The 15,351-nt window shown below is 30.5% G+C and overlaps 2 protein-coding genes across 3 annotated transcripts in view; one reads left to right on the top strand and one right to left on the bottom strand.

The window, feature by feature from the left end:
- LOC100573600 overlaps window positions 1-15,351 on the bottom strand; it is a 50,301-nt gene that overhangs the window by 20,710 nt on the left and 14,240 nt on the right. The window lies entirely within an intron of this gene.
- LOC115034080 lies at window positions 2,928-9,747 on the top strand. 2 transcript variants are annotated; one of them, XM_029489636.1, is made up of 4 exons: window positions 2,928-3,099; window positions 4,439-4,504; window positions 6,590-6,682; window positions 9,375-9,747. In XM_029489636.1, exons 1-4 carry the CDS (start codon window positions 2,941-2,943, stop codon window positions 9,438-9,440), a joined length of 384 nt encoding a protein of 127 aa, XP_029345496.1. In that variant the 5' UTR covers window positions 2,928-2,940; the 3' UTR covers window positions 9,441-9,747. The 2 variants fall into 2 exon arrangements, with proteins under 2 accessions (XP_029345496.1, XP_029345495.1); XM_029489635.1 differs by lacking the exon at window positions 9,375-9,747 and having other exon boundaries at window positions 6,590-6,839.

Below are 15,351 nucleotides of genomic sequence, written 5' to 3'. Positions count from 1 at the left end.
CTTAAGTAGTAAAAAAATCTTAAGAATTTGAAAATATGGTCTTTAAGTATATTTAAACATTTTAAATTAAATTAAAATTTTAATAATTTGAATAAATTCATAATTAAAGGGAAAATGGTGGTTAGCATGTTTGGTAAATCACTCTGTAAATTGCATATATAAATATATTGTAAACCTATATCTGTATCAGTCACAACCAGGTATACATAGTACATATTATATACCTAATACAAGCAGTTCATACTTTATATGCGTGTGTTCAAACAGATTTGTTTGTATTTTATTCCACTTCTTTCGGAAATTAATTTTTGCCGGATGTGTACCGAATTTAAAAAATGCCATCACAACCTTAACAAATTGGTGGTGGATGGATGTATCACTACAGCAAGTATGTATTACCATTGATTATAATTAATACTATGCATTCATATTAAATAAACAATGTATATATACATACCCAACACCAAATAATATACTGCATGACTTGGGTGTGATTTATTGTTGTGTCGCAATGTACCTACGCATTTCCGAATCCAAAACGGTTTTATCAGTATTAAGTGTGGTATATTATACCAAGATAAAATTGACTTAGATAAAAATACAATATGATTAAAATAATATATCATATATTATTATATTGCAGTTATCGGTAGTTATTGTATACATATTTTCATATCGATTAGCGGACACCAACCAATGTTTGAATCGAAGGACGTTTCTTCACAATTGTCAGAGTGTATCCCCGGGAAAAGTCTGAATGCAATGTTTTATTTCATAAAAATCATCTCATACAATAGGGACTTCAAATAAATTAAGTAGGTCCCTTAGCTAAGATAAAATATGAATTTTTTTAAATAATATGGTATACATATACATGGGGTTTGTTATTTTTAGTTTAAATCTAATTTTTTGTATACGTTATGGACATACTATCATATTATATGCTCCACAAGTTGACGATAAAATCAAATATACTTACAGGTAATCCCATATACTAACTACAAATACAAAATATAATTAGCACATATTTTGTTCTGAATGCGATTTTTGTACAATAGTATTACAACCCTTCTTTTTTGAAACCGGTATCTTTTACCGTTAGTCGTCCCGTATAATAATTAGTACCGATGTATACGTAGTAATATGTTCACACCTTATTAAACTCGTATAGTTGACACTTGTACGACGCGTAACTCGTCTATACGTTAGGAAATTAATTAGCACGGGGTGGAGAGTTGGAGACGTCGCGTGTTTACACTCAACATGATACATAGCTGTGTTATACATTATTATGGGTATGCAGAATAATACCTGTGCACCAAATACCTACCTATATGCACCGTAAATACGGTTTTGTTGACCACAAATCGTGATTAATCCATAACTACCTACGCGAGTGCTTACTCGTTTGAAAAATTAGGACATACTGCTGTAGCAGCAACAGTAATAAACTATAGTAATAATACCTATGTATAATATAATATACTCGTATTATAATACATAGTATGATGACGAAAAGTATAATAATATAATGGCGATGCCATTAGCTACGAGCCTTTATACGTACATATAGGTAAACATATACCTATATGTATATTGTGTACCTATATACATACATTCGATCGCGTATTCTTATGGGAAATTTTTTTAATCGGTCGCGGTAGGTATGTAATATTTTACAAACGCCCCGGAGCGCGGTGGAAAGACTTCAGCGCACATATCGACACGATCGATTAATATTCAAAATAAATATAGTAAAAATAGTAATAATATAATACACAGTAGGTATACATTAAGTTTTATGTAGGTACCTACCTATAATATACCCACGGAATATTAATGCGTAATTATTTATCCGTCGCGTATACCTAAATACCTGTACGCGCGTATAACATTATTATAATATATATTACGCGAATCTTCTATATAATTATAAATGATGTGCAATGTGCATACGAGTATTCCCATTATACGGTGCGCTTAATATAATATTATACGCGAACACGATAATATATGGGTATGACGCGCGTGGTCGACGACAATACACTCTAGAAATTTTTCTACAATTTATTAAATAAGACTTATATTAAAAATTGTTTCCTAAACAGAAGAATATAATATAACCTTATACTTTTTACCTGATGTCTCGCTATTCCAAAGCTTCTTTTTTACTTTTTTTGTTAACGTGAATTATAGGCCTAAATCAATTTACTTATTTAAATTTTGAACACGAAAATAATAGTAATAATAATAATACGAAAAATATGATGTATAATAATTCAAAATATAATTATATAAGGAGGACATAGTTTCTATATCACTAAAATTGATGATCATGTATTTGGAGCTTACTTTATCACATTAACTTGGTTTATAAATATGACTAGTTTGTAGTATATTGTTGTTGTATTCCATTATTACGAGCTCGCGAGTAATACGATACGATTGTCGATATCATACTTATTATATTATTCGATTGTCGATATCATATTTGTTTATTGTATGCTTTATATGACTATAAGTAACATTGTATTACTCAACAAACATAATACATTTCATTAAAAATGTTTTATTTATTTAAAATAACCCTCATCGGCATAAGTGGACATTGGGAAATCTTATTAAATAACACCTGCAAGGTGAAATATTAACATTATTTTGTACACCTACATAATTATATGTTTTCTGAATAATTGATTGGGTATACATTATATTTGTTGACTTATCATTGTTATTAATATTTGATGTATTATAATATCGAGTATAATATTGTACACAAACCATCGGCGTAATCGTGCCAACTAATCGGTGTATTATATACCTGGCTAAACCTTCATCATCACATATAGAACTGTCGGCGATCATAGCGCAGAGAAAAGCGTTGAACGACCGCGTGGCAAAGACAACCGGTGGCCGGAAGCGTTGGGCGCGCAAATACTGATGGAAATCGGGACGACTGCGGCGGCTACGGTGTTTGAAGTCCACCGAGCGCTCCTGTCAGCGGAACGTTCCGGTCCGGCGGCGGACCTGTTGGATGTATCTCAACGATTTCTGAGGCTGTTCGCGTTGTGCAAGGTTTCCGGCGACGTTGCAGAGGAAGTGAGTAAGACCGGAATCGACAGTATTACTAATAATAATATTATGATAGCGCGGTTTTAAATATAGTAAATATACACGTCAGCTGACGACAACGTAGGTTTCCAATAAATTGCCGAATTACGAAATTCTGAATTAATAATTTCCGTATGATTATAGGTACTTATATATTATTATCATTATTTGTTATTATAATATTGTTATAATATATTCCAGTAGGCACAACATTACCTACTTGAAGCAAACTCATTGAGTTTAGTATAATATGTAGGTACTATACACAGGTCGTATACATTATATACTATATATAGACTTGCACCACTTAGCGTGCGCTTTATTCGAGTAGGTGTAAAATATTATTATTATTATTATTATTCCGTGTATACAGGTATACAGCATACAATAGGACGTTTGCGTCTTTCTCCTCCCCTGCAACCGCGCGTGTGCAGCATGGTATAATAATAATAATATGTAGGTATACCTTATTTCTATACACGGGCTACGCACGTAAATGTTATAAGCGAGTTTAATGAAAATCATTATTATTATTTTTTTTCCACATTGCACGTAAAATATCATTACACTCTCTTTTTTAATCGGTAATTATATCGCATATCGCGCACGATCGAAAAAGCGGTTTCGCCTTTCTTTCGCAGTGTACCGTTGTCGCCGCACGTGCACGTATATAATATTAAGGTATACCTAACCGTGGCATAGTTTGCGGCAAACACAATAGCCACTCGTAATCGCGTTTAACCGTTTTATTATGTATCGTGGGCGTTTTATACCAAAAGGCTCCGATATCGCACATATTATTTTTTGATTTCACGGGACACCGAAACAACATTTCATTTTACGCGTTTTCTTGTGGACGTAGGTATATTATAGGTAATCTGATATAGTATACTTGCTTTTTGGGTATAAAATATAAATTTTAATTCAATCGGTGTTATGCCGTTTTAACGATAACGCTATATTATATTGTTCAGTATTAAATTACTAAATTAAAAAAAATATATATACTTCGAGTGATTTTTTAACTGAACTTCCGACGGCCACGGCGTTATTATATTAATATAATAAAAATATTTTATAAAATAAATATTATGTTCAATGCGTGACTAATATTTTACTAATGATGCGTGTCGCGTTTTCAAATTTGTTCCGATTTTCCCGACTATTTTCTGGTCACCCACAACAAATTTATATTATATCACCCCAGGTATAGTTTAGAACTTTAGATATTGATATTATTTTATTAAAATAATACTACATAGTATATAATATTATATAGAATATCGTTATTGACTAGAAATTTGTTTTTAATTTTTATTTCATACAGGCAAACAAACTCGTGACGATCTTGTTGGACATAAACCCGAGCGCGGACATACATCTAGAAGACGAAGTAATTATGTATTTTTATCACGTCTCATCAGGTCTGCTATTCTTACTCGTTCGTGTCATAATCCGTGTAATAATAAGTAAGGCAATCAGGATAGTTATCAAGTAGACTAAGCCTTGAAAATGATCTATATCTATATAAGTTACCAATATGTCGTGACCGAATACGAGTGACAAATGTTGCGGTCTTACGACAACCTTTAACTGCCATTTTTGTACTGCATAACCATACATTATTTTATGAAAACACAATGTCATCGGATTCATTTCAAATAAAACGTTTTTGTGGTGGCAATTTTGAAAACAATAACAACTGCACTCCTTGAAAAAATACAATTAACAATCAATTCAAAATGTTACCAAAAATTAAAAACTAAAACTCGAGGTTTTCACTATAATAATATGTCATAATTATATATATTTTATACTATAAGAATATTATTTACAATAGTGCCTATTATTATCATAATAGCGTATAAACTATAAAGCATTATACCTAAGTACCGTTTTCTGAAACTAAACCTCGAGCAAAGAATGCTGAATGGTTATATAAAAATATATTATAATATTATACAAAATAAATCTAAACACCCATTTTAATGGTACTTACTGGAATCAGTGGAATGTATATTTTAACCTGACAGCTACGAGAGGCATGCAAAATAACAATTACTTGCCACTTTCATCAATATTCATTATTCATTATTATCGTATTGTAGGTTATACCTACACTTCATTCTAAGAACTGAGATCTCAAATCATTCATCACGTCATGCAAAAACTCGAGTAATATACTAATATAGCTGTTGTAACTGTGAAAATATAGGTTGGCAATGTGGGCTGTTGATGAGTGTTTGACACCGATGAATAACTCTATATTTTAAAAATCCATTGAAATATTATTATCCTACTCGTAAGATATTTACGTAGACTTTTTCAGATGTTTAATGGAAGTGATAGTAGTTTTGGAAATTGTCGATCAACAACCTAATCGTCTAGCAAATCTAAATAATATTGTAGAGCACATTACATACGAAACATAATAATATACTGATATACGTAATAACAAGAGATTAAAACTATATTATATTATATGATTTATTGTATAGTCCGTAAAGATGTTCGCAACATTTTTCATTTTGTCATCGAGAAGATTAAAACGACTCGGGTGAGAAATTAAATCTGTTATTTGAAACAATTGGGTTGGAGTAAGAGTAATAACTAGGTATATGGGTTCAATACGCTTTTAACAATGATAACTGATAACGTACATGTGCGAAAATATTCATCCTAGGAACCTAAATAATTGAAACAATAAAGAAACAATTTGTGTAACCTATTATATAATTTTTTATTTAAATTGTTATCATTCACGGACACCAAAATTATAAATGACAAAGATGTATTGTGTTTTACTGCGTAGGCTAAACTTGATTCTCGACATTTTTATAGCGGCAAACACTAAATTCAAAATTTGATTTTTGCGGGCCATCTATAGGTAACAATATTTTTATATTCACATTTATTTGTCTAAACTGTAATGTCACATAAATACATCATGTGTTGAAAACAACGGCAACCAGTAGGTTAACTTAACCTACATTTTATTTTATTATAGGAATTTTCCGAGTTCTGGTCATCAGATATGAAATAATCTGCGTTTTTATATGCCCATTATATTATATAATATAATCCACGTCCCGCTATACAGGATAGTGGATAACTCGCGATCTGCTATACATTTTTTAGTTAATTGAAGTATTGTAAATTAGGTATATAATGGGTATTATAATATTAGACTTATTGTAGTCGATATTTTAACTAATTATGTTAAGTAAAATGATATCGTGCATTAAAACACATTTTAAATATTAGAAGTCATTTTAATTAAATTAAGTGGTATAATCGAGCTATATTAAAAATCAAAAATTTAACGAAATCCGTAATATTTTCCCTGGCATTAGTAGTTAGGTAACTATATATATATTACTTATACTATACCTACTATACTTATAGACTATAGTTTATATATTTATTATTTATATGCAATGATGCGATATGTGTGTACTGTGTACTACCTACTTATCAGATATCGTTCTTTCTGTGGGAAATTGACAATCCTCCGGCGGAAATGCGTTTAGCGTATGGTATATTGGCACTGGGCCCGAGACTGTTCGTATCCGTAAGTATATATTATTATATCACTAATAGAAGATTCACGATAGGTCCACAGACGTACTCCCACACAGCATTTTAATATTTCCTAACTATGGTATAAATATTTTTAGGAAAACAATATAGTTGTCAAAATATTTGAAAAAGTTGCGTAAATAATAAGGAAATATTTTATTTATATTTTTTGGCCAAGAAGTTCACTTTTGAAAAATATTTTGTAAAAAACATTAACAAAACATTTTAATCATATTTTTTTAAAAAACATTTTCATGGAAACATTATAAAAATATTGAGTCAACATTTTTGTGCAATATTTTATTATTTTATGAGAATAAAATATTTATACAATATTATTAGTCAAATATTTGTTATTCAAACACTCCAAAATATTCACAAAATATTATCATTTCCCAAATGCTGTGTGGAGCAGTTTTCTTATTGTAATGTAATTATGTCCTTGTGATGGAAAATTATTATGACCCGCGAAGAAGTTTGATTCCCCAGAGATGTCTTGGTGAATAAATAAAAAAAGGTTATTGTAATGGAAATGCCAATAGATTATTTTGTATAAATGGATTAATTAAATTTATTATGATATTTAAAAAGAATAATTGATCCAAAATGCATTTAATGCATTCAAATCAGAAATTATAATGGGAAATGGTTATTATTTAGTCGTTAAACTTGATTTTCAAGATTGAAGACATAAAAATAAGTGGTCAAACATCGTATACATCATTATAATCATCATTGGTTATGGGTATTATACGTTGTAACAACTATTTCTGTATGATTTGATACATACGAGGTCTATTTAAAAAGTACTGGGACAATTGTTATTACAGCTTATTCAGACATGATATTGCTTTAAACTATCTCAGTTAAATATTAGACATGGTTAAATCAAGTTAGTTTGCTTCATTTGTCAATTTGTACATGCCTGAAATTAACGATCAGCATCAAGTTTGGTTTGAAAGCAGGCAAAAATGCAACGGAAACGTATACAATTATCAAATCGATTTTGGGAATGATGATTAAAGTCGTTCGAAGACTTTGGATTGCTTTAATCGTTTTAACAGTGGCAAAACTAAGAGTAAGCTAGGGGTCTTAGCCCCCCCCCCCAAAAAAAAATAAAATAATATCCCTTACTAATTTAGATTTAAGCCGCCTATAGGTTGTTTCAAATTAATAGTTTTGTTAGGTTGGCTGTAGTTGTGCCCATGCGTTGTAAATATGGTCGGAAGTCAATTGAAAATTATCCACATTCTGGATGAACATCGGAATCCAGAAAAAGTGCGTTTATCGTAGTGCGAATCGTAGTGCGAATCGTAGATTTATCGTTGGCGAGTTGGCTGGAGTTGAGGTAGGAACTCAGTTTTTAAAGGAGATATCTTCAATAATGTGTAACATAATTTTTGTATTTATTAAAAATAAAATCAAAGTACTTTTTGAACAGACCTTGTACAAACACCATAGGCAATTAGTTTATTTTTCATAAGTTTCTAACTTAAAATATTTACAAACTAAAAATTTTACCTATATGATGAAAAAAATTTACAGGATATAATCGATAGGCTAGAACAAAATTAATGATTTAGCTTTGTTGTTTGAAAATCCAAGATTGGCAAGGCGGGGTACGTGTACATTTATAATAACATTTTAGCTCCTTATCCAAGGCCAATGCTTTCTATAGCTGCACCATACGCCTATTTACATAGCCATATAGGTATATGATGGTCATCCAAAAAGTAAGACTACAATATTTACAAACTTTTTTTTTTTTAAATCGAAATGTGCATACGCCATATATCTTCTTGAAGTTTACAGTGATTGTACAGGTAGGTAATAGGTATATAAATATTTTTCATATTATCACCGTTCTAATTGATGCATTTTTTTAGGATTAGCACCAGTTGTAATGTCAAAGAACTCACATTATACTTCTTTATTTTAGCCACTTTTCAACTGTCTCTTTCATCATTCAGAATATCTCTTTTATTATGGTATTTAATCATTTTCTACCGATTATCAAGAGTAAAATCAACGGAATACTGTGACACCTTAAAATAAACTGCGGAAAAAAAATTCCCCCAAAGGGGTTATTCTGAGTACAACCGCGGTGTTAGCCTCCTTCATGACAATGGCAATGTCCGGCCTAACGACGAGTGCCTTTCTAAGGACCTCGTCACATTCGGATTGAATACCGTCACTCTACCTCTTACAGCTTGGATTTTTCACTCTGTGATTATCACTTTATGTGGTAAACATTTTTCTGACAGTGGAGAGATGAAACAGGCTGTTGAAAAATGGCAAAAAGAGTTTTTCGACACTGCAGAAAACAAAAGTTGGTACCACGCCTAAAAATTTCATCGGTTTTAACGGTGGTTATGTACAAAAATAACTATAATATGCTTGTAGTTTAATCTCTGTACGTTTCAAGAAGATATATGCACTTAAGGATTTTTTTTTTAAATGTAACATTACTTTCAGGGCGACTCTCGTATACATACCAATACCAGGTTAAATACTTATACATAAACCATCCACGCAGCCGTTACGCACACATTATTATATTATCGTAACGCGGTCAAACTGTCGACACCATATATAATATATATATACCTATATGATATTATATAAATTATAATACATAATAACAATAATTATTATAGTATAACGTATTTTATTTCGTTTCGCAGGTGTTTTCCTGGTGCGTCGGCTTCATCTTGATACTGTTGCAGTTCCGCTGGCCCAGAACGTACTAACACACATTCGCTATTTATATTATTTATATTATTTATAATATATATATTTTTATAATATATATATATTTTTATATATGTATACGCGATACAAACGGACGTACGGGCGGCGGATGATCGAGACGGTGATCGTACTTCTACATAACCTCCCGTTGCCACTTGCCGACACGGAGTATCTACGTTCATATTATATATATATTCGATATTATAGGTGTACTTTGCGCGCGAGAAAACGACGACAATAGTCGCTTGTGAACAGTATATTATTATATTCTATATATTGGCAATAATAATAACGGTGGCGACTTTTTTCCGACTTCTTCTTCTTGCTCACCGGCAGATCAACGAACTCGTCGGAACGATAGCATTATTTTTTCTTCCTCTTTTTACGCCACGTAAACTGCTGATGCCCGATGCACCGCACATGCGTGCGTATAATGGGTTCCGTATAGATGTATTGTATAGTTGCACCGCACAACACCCGTATTATAATATAATAATATTATATTGTATACGTACTATTAATGTTATTAAAATGTCAATGAAAAATCAATAAACGTATTCACGCATGTACATAATGTAAAAAAGGTGCAGACGCGCTTATTTGTCAAAATTATTTCGGTATATTTGGAGCAGCGTGAGCTTTATCTAGATATCCATAGCTGATCTATATAAGTTAAATGGGGTGAGGTCCTAGGGGAGGATTCGGTAAGAAATGCGATAGATCTAGCGCTTTCAGTGATTTATTTTATTTTCACATCATTCCCTTATATTTATAATCGAAAATACTTTAATAAAATTGGTATATATTTTATATTCCTTTAATATTTTTAATTTTTAATTTTAGTTATTAGAATCGAGCAAATCACCAAAATGTTTGTAACAAATAAATTAATGTATATTTATTTCATATAATATGGTATCAGGTGGCACAGGTAGTATATAGTTCCACCCATGATTATATTATCGTCTTCTTACGAAATAAAAACAGTACCTACCTATTTTTTTCCGAATGACACGCTCCCACCGGAATATTATACACACACACGACGCATTGAATAATAACAAAATAGGTACGACCGGCTAAAAGTGGCGCGGCGACTCTCGACGATGTCTATAACGTACCCGTCCAGATACAGAATATCGTATTCTGCAATAATTATGTGTGCCTAACTGCCTAAGTACGAACTGTTGTTGGGTACGCCAGTCGTTATCGTCCACTATATATCGTCGTAACTGCGATCGCTGCAGTAAGAACACGGCGGCGGCGGAATGTGTCGCGTCATTCGGCATAGCGCGTAACACAATACGCCTGTGCTCAGAATTCGTGTGATACACTCGCACACATATTATACAGAGTGATTCTTTAACAGTAAACACTCGTCAATAACTCGATAAGTGTGAAAAAAAGGATTTTCCAGAGTTTGAAGTACTTACCTAAATGTATAACACTAGAGGTTTAATCGTGAAATTATTTTTTTTTTATACAAAATTATGATTTTTTAGGTTGATCATTTTTTTACGATAACTCATCACGAAACCTTATTTCCGCATGCATAAGCAAAATACTTTTATGAAAATGTTAGTACATAAAAAACAAATACCTATCGAAGTTAAATTATGCGTAGGTAGGTGCATGGCTTTTTCTATTTACAAGTAGGTATTATAGGTACCTATTTAAAGATTAGAGTGTTTCCTATTTCACATAATATCTTATAAACAATTAAAATGTATATTCTTAATTCTTATAAATAAAAAAACTGTAAGTTCAATATTTTTATTTACGTTTATATTTTCATAAAAAATATTGATTGTCTTTAAAAGAAAAATTAAAAAACTGAAAAAATTACAACTGTGAGTACTTAATTAATTTTTTTTAATCAAAAATGTATAGCGTTAAAAAATCTTTGAGTAGGAAAAATAATTTTAATGAATGTTGCCTATGATTATGAGTTTCAATGTTCAGAGAATCACCCTGTACAAGTATAAATATATGTATGGGAGTAGGCATACTGCATACAACATTTACTTATAATGTGCAGAGTATACGAATGAATTATATACGCAAGCCACGTATCAAGCATGATTTTTTATAGGTACCTAATAGGAAGGGATGAAGATAACGTGGAGATGTTATATGACAGAAAAAAAATATATTCTTATTTTTTGGATGTTGAATATGTAGGTATGCTAAAAAAAACTGAGAATGGGCTTGGTTATCCCCCACCCATCCTTCTGAATACGACCACAAATACATAAGTTATAAAACGAATTTCGTAAATTACCAGAGTACGGTTTCGAATATTTATATATTTACTTTACCTATTTAAACAATGTATTTTCGATGTACGATCAACTGTCAAGTGACAACAAAAATATTATATGTTGTAAAATAAATATGCATTAAAATTTGCATAATTGTATAGATTGGTGATTTACAAATGTCATACTCTTTTAAAGTGTCTTATAGGTCCAAAAACTCAAAATTAGAAAAATCTACCAAAAAAATTTTAATGTATTCACATACCCAGGTGTTTCACATTTATTTTTCTACAAATAAAAAAGTAATTCGGTTAATTCGTTGTTGGTACTCATAAATAATACTCAGTCCTCATATACTCATACCTAACGTTTTAGTGCTACCGTACACTTTAACACTTATTTCTTTTGGTATATACAATACACCTACTTATTATAAAAACAAGATGTTATTTTTAAGAAAAGAATTTGAACATTTTGAAGTTAAAGAAAAAAAAGTATAATATGTTGGCTTAAATTTTAGTGAGACTTGACTAACTTTGAATTATGATGTTATAATAAAATGTAAATATTAAAATATATTAAATACTGTCTAAAATGTATAAAAAGTCTACAATTAAACAAAATATAGGTGTAATACGACGTATACGACGGCGATTTATTACAGTCGCATATAAGCTTGGTAGTAATATATTATTATAATATAGTTATATAATACCATAGCAACTGCTAAGCAAACTCGTAATGATGACACAGTACACAAAATTATTAATTTGACTTGGATAATTTCAACTGATCCCAGAAAACAGGGCGCTGCAGAAATATTCCATACAACTGCTCATTAAAACCAGAAAAATAATCAAAAACGTGAAACCATTGTATTTATGATTTATAAAATATTCGTGTAGAATGTTCCGACACATGTGTACAAAAATCATAACACCATTTAAAAAGGTGCGGCGTAGGTACAAAAATGTGAAAAAAATAACATTATAATAGTGCGTAGTAAACGAATACGGCTGTTTCGAGAAGCACGAAAATTACATCGCCGAAGAACACGATTTATTCTGCTGGTATTTTCTACAACCTATAAAATATAATAATAACGAAATTACTCGTTTAAATTATGTTGCTTCCTCATCAACTTCTCATTAGTAATAGGTATATCTATGTTTTAATGCGATACATTATGAGAATTTGAGATGAATATAGAAACTCACGAAACGGATTATACTGAGACATAACTTTGACATTAAAAAATAATATTATTGTTATACATACAAGTATATAACATGCGAGTGTGTGGTATATCAAACAATTCGGGACCTTTTTAAAAGCTTTCGAATTCAACTTTTTTCCACGTTATATTCTTGTAGGTATTTCAGTATTTGCAATAAGTTCATATATATTGGTAATAAGTATTATCGAATAAGATGTCTAATGAACATGTCCTAGAAAAGAGTACCTATATATTATTATGTACACCTAAATAGAGCACCTATATATAAGAAACAGTTTATGTTAGGAAATATCGGTTTGGACCATAAACTAATAACTATACATCGATTGTATTTGAATATTAGTGTATAATCTATATACATGGTATAGTAACTATAATAGATAAAATTGACTGTGGTCAATAGTTTTTATTACTTTTACAGCCATGATTAGGAGAGTATATTGTACGATACTACGATGTACCTACATGTGAACGACGCAAAACATTAAAACCACATTGTTTAGTTAAGAAGTAGCCAGTCAGCCAGTTATGGATAATTTGAAATAATATCATAATTACTAAACCATATGGCATAAGTATAGCCATATAGGTACTACCTAAACATACGTATATACTAAATACTATATACTTATATACTATATATGTATAATATATATTATACATACATAAATAGTTTCATATTGAAATTGATCACGTATTTTCTCTTCTTTAGTAGGTAACTAAAGACGGTTGTAAACAATATAAGTATAATTGCAGTCCAAATTAGTTATTACAGCTAATACTAGCATAACCAAAAACGTTAATAAAATAATTTTAGCCAGGTAATACATTTATTAAATTACCTCCCCCCGCTCTGTTCGACAACTTCGCCACCCACCACTTCTAACTCATTATCGTCATTTGTATTGGTTTTTTTTTTACTTGTAAGTAATAACTCAAATACTATTCATTCAAATTAAATTTAAATGCATTAACATTTTTGAGGAAATGTCATGTTCTTAACAAATTGCAGAGAAAAAATAACGGTAATTATTTGAAGAAAAAAAAGTTTGTATCGCTCTACATTACTCCTTAAATGGTATAAAAAAAATCTAAGTATTTAATCTGCCAGTATCGAATCGGGTATTCAAGTATACCTAAAAATTCCAAAAAAATCAGAATTTAAATGAATATGTTATTAAAAGATAAAGGGGGATGGGCGTATTTGATGAATCACCGCGTGTACAATATACAATATATTAAATATGAAAAATGTAAGGACCAGTGGGCAGTGGCACAATATACAACGGAATGATATCCTAATAGTTCGCTACAGGGTAAGTCACTGACTACTAATCAATCGTATGGTGAATAATAAACAGGTCAAGGAAGTATTCTGTACAGCTGATGATATTATGATACACTGCATGTCGGCACGTCTACTAATAATTATGATTGTGCTTGTGCAGTTGTGTTAGTATATTAGTAGATATGTATATGTATGCATTTTACATGCTCACAGACGTAGTGGTGGTTTTACTTAAAAATTACGTACAAATGTTGGCATTATTAATATGGTGTAAATCAATAAGTTGAAATGTTGAATAGGCGTAATTACCGTTTGGGAGTTAAACATTATTTCAGTCCCTGACTTGGGAATTATATTTATGGCTGAATTTCGTCCGATAATACGCCTAATTGAGCTCGAAGAAACAGCTGGTTTATATTGGATTTTTCTATTATTTATCCACATAATTTATTATGATATTCAACGATAATAATATGAAATAATTACAGCGTAGGACGTAGATGAAATGACTATTATCATACAAATATAAATCAGTAGTATATATTCGATCCCCGGTAATTGGTAGAGCGACATTTGACTACAATAATAATACATAATAAAAATAATAATAATGAATAATAAAATTGATTTGCAATAAAATGAAAATTACATGTATTTAATTTTTTAGCATTTGACACTCTAATAACTATTATAGTTTGTTCTGATAGTCTTAATAATAGGTAAAATTGGAAGGACAGTTTTTTTTTAAAATTATTCCGGACTTAATTAGGTATTATTTTTTGGACTCATTTAGGTTATTTTTCGGGCCAAATTATGTTTAAATTTGGGTCTTAACGGTATGGGAATTTGTAATTTGCACCAAATTAAAGATATGTAATTTGCACCACTGCAGATAGTCGAAAGTAGTATTTGTAATTTCCACCAAAATAAGGGTATGTAATTTGCACCACCCTCAGGTAGTCCAAAATAGGAATTGTAATTTGCACCAAAATTAAAATCGATTATTTTATCAATAGTATCTCAATACTATAACTTACAAGTTTCTATATCCTAATATAAATTTAGCTTAGTTTTTATTTATAAAATAGCTGAGCGTATACACATATTGTTGTAAGTTTATATAACTA

Source organism: Acyrthosiphon pisum, chromosome A2 (genome assembly GCF_005508785.2).
Source record: "Acyrthosiphon pisum isolate AL4f chromosome A2, pea_aphid_22Mar2018_4r6ur, whole genome shotgun sequence".
NCBI lineage: Eukaryota > Metazoa > Arthropoda > Insecta > Hemiptera > Aphididae > Acyrthosiphon > Acyrthosiphon pisum.
This window is presented reverse-complemented; position numbering and strand designations above follow the sequence as displayed.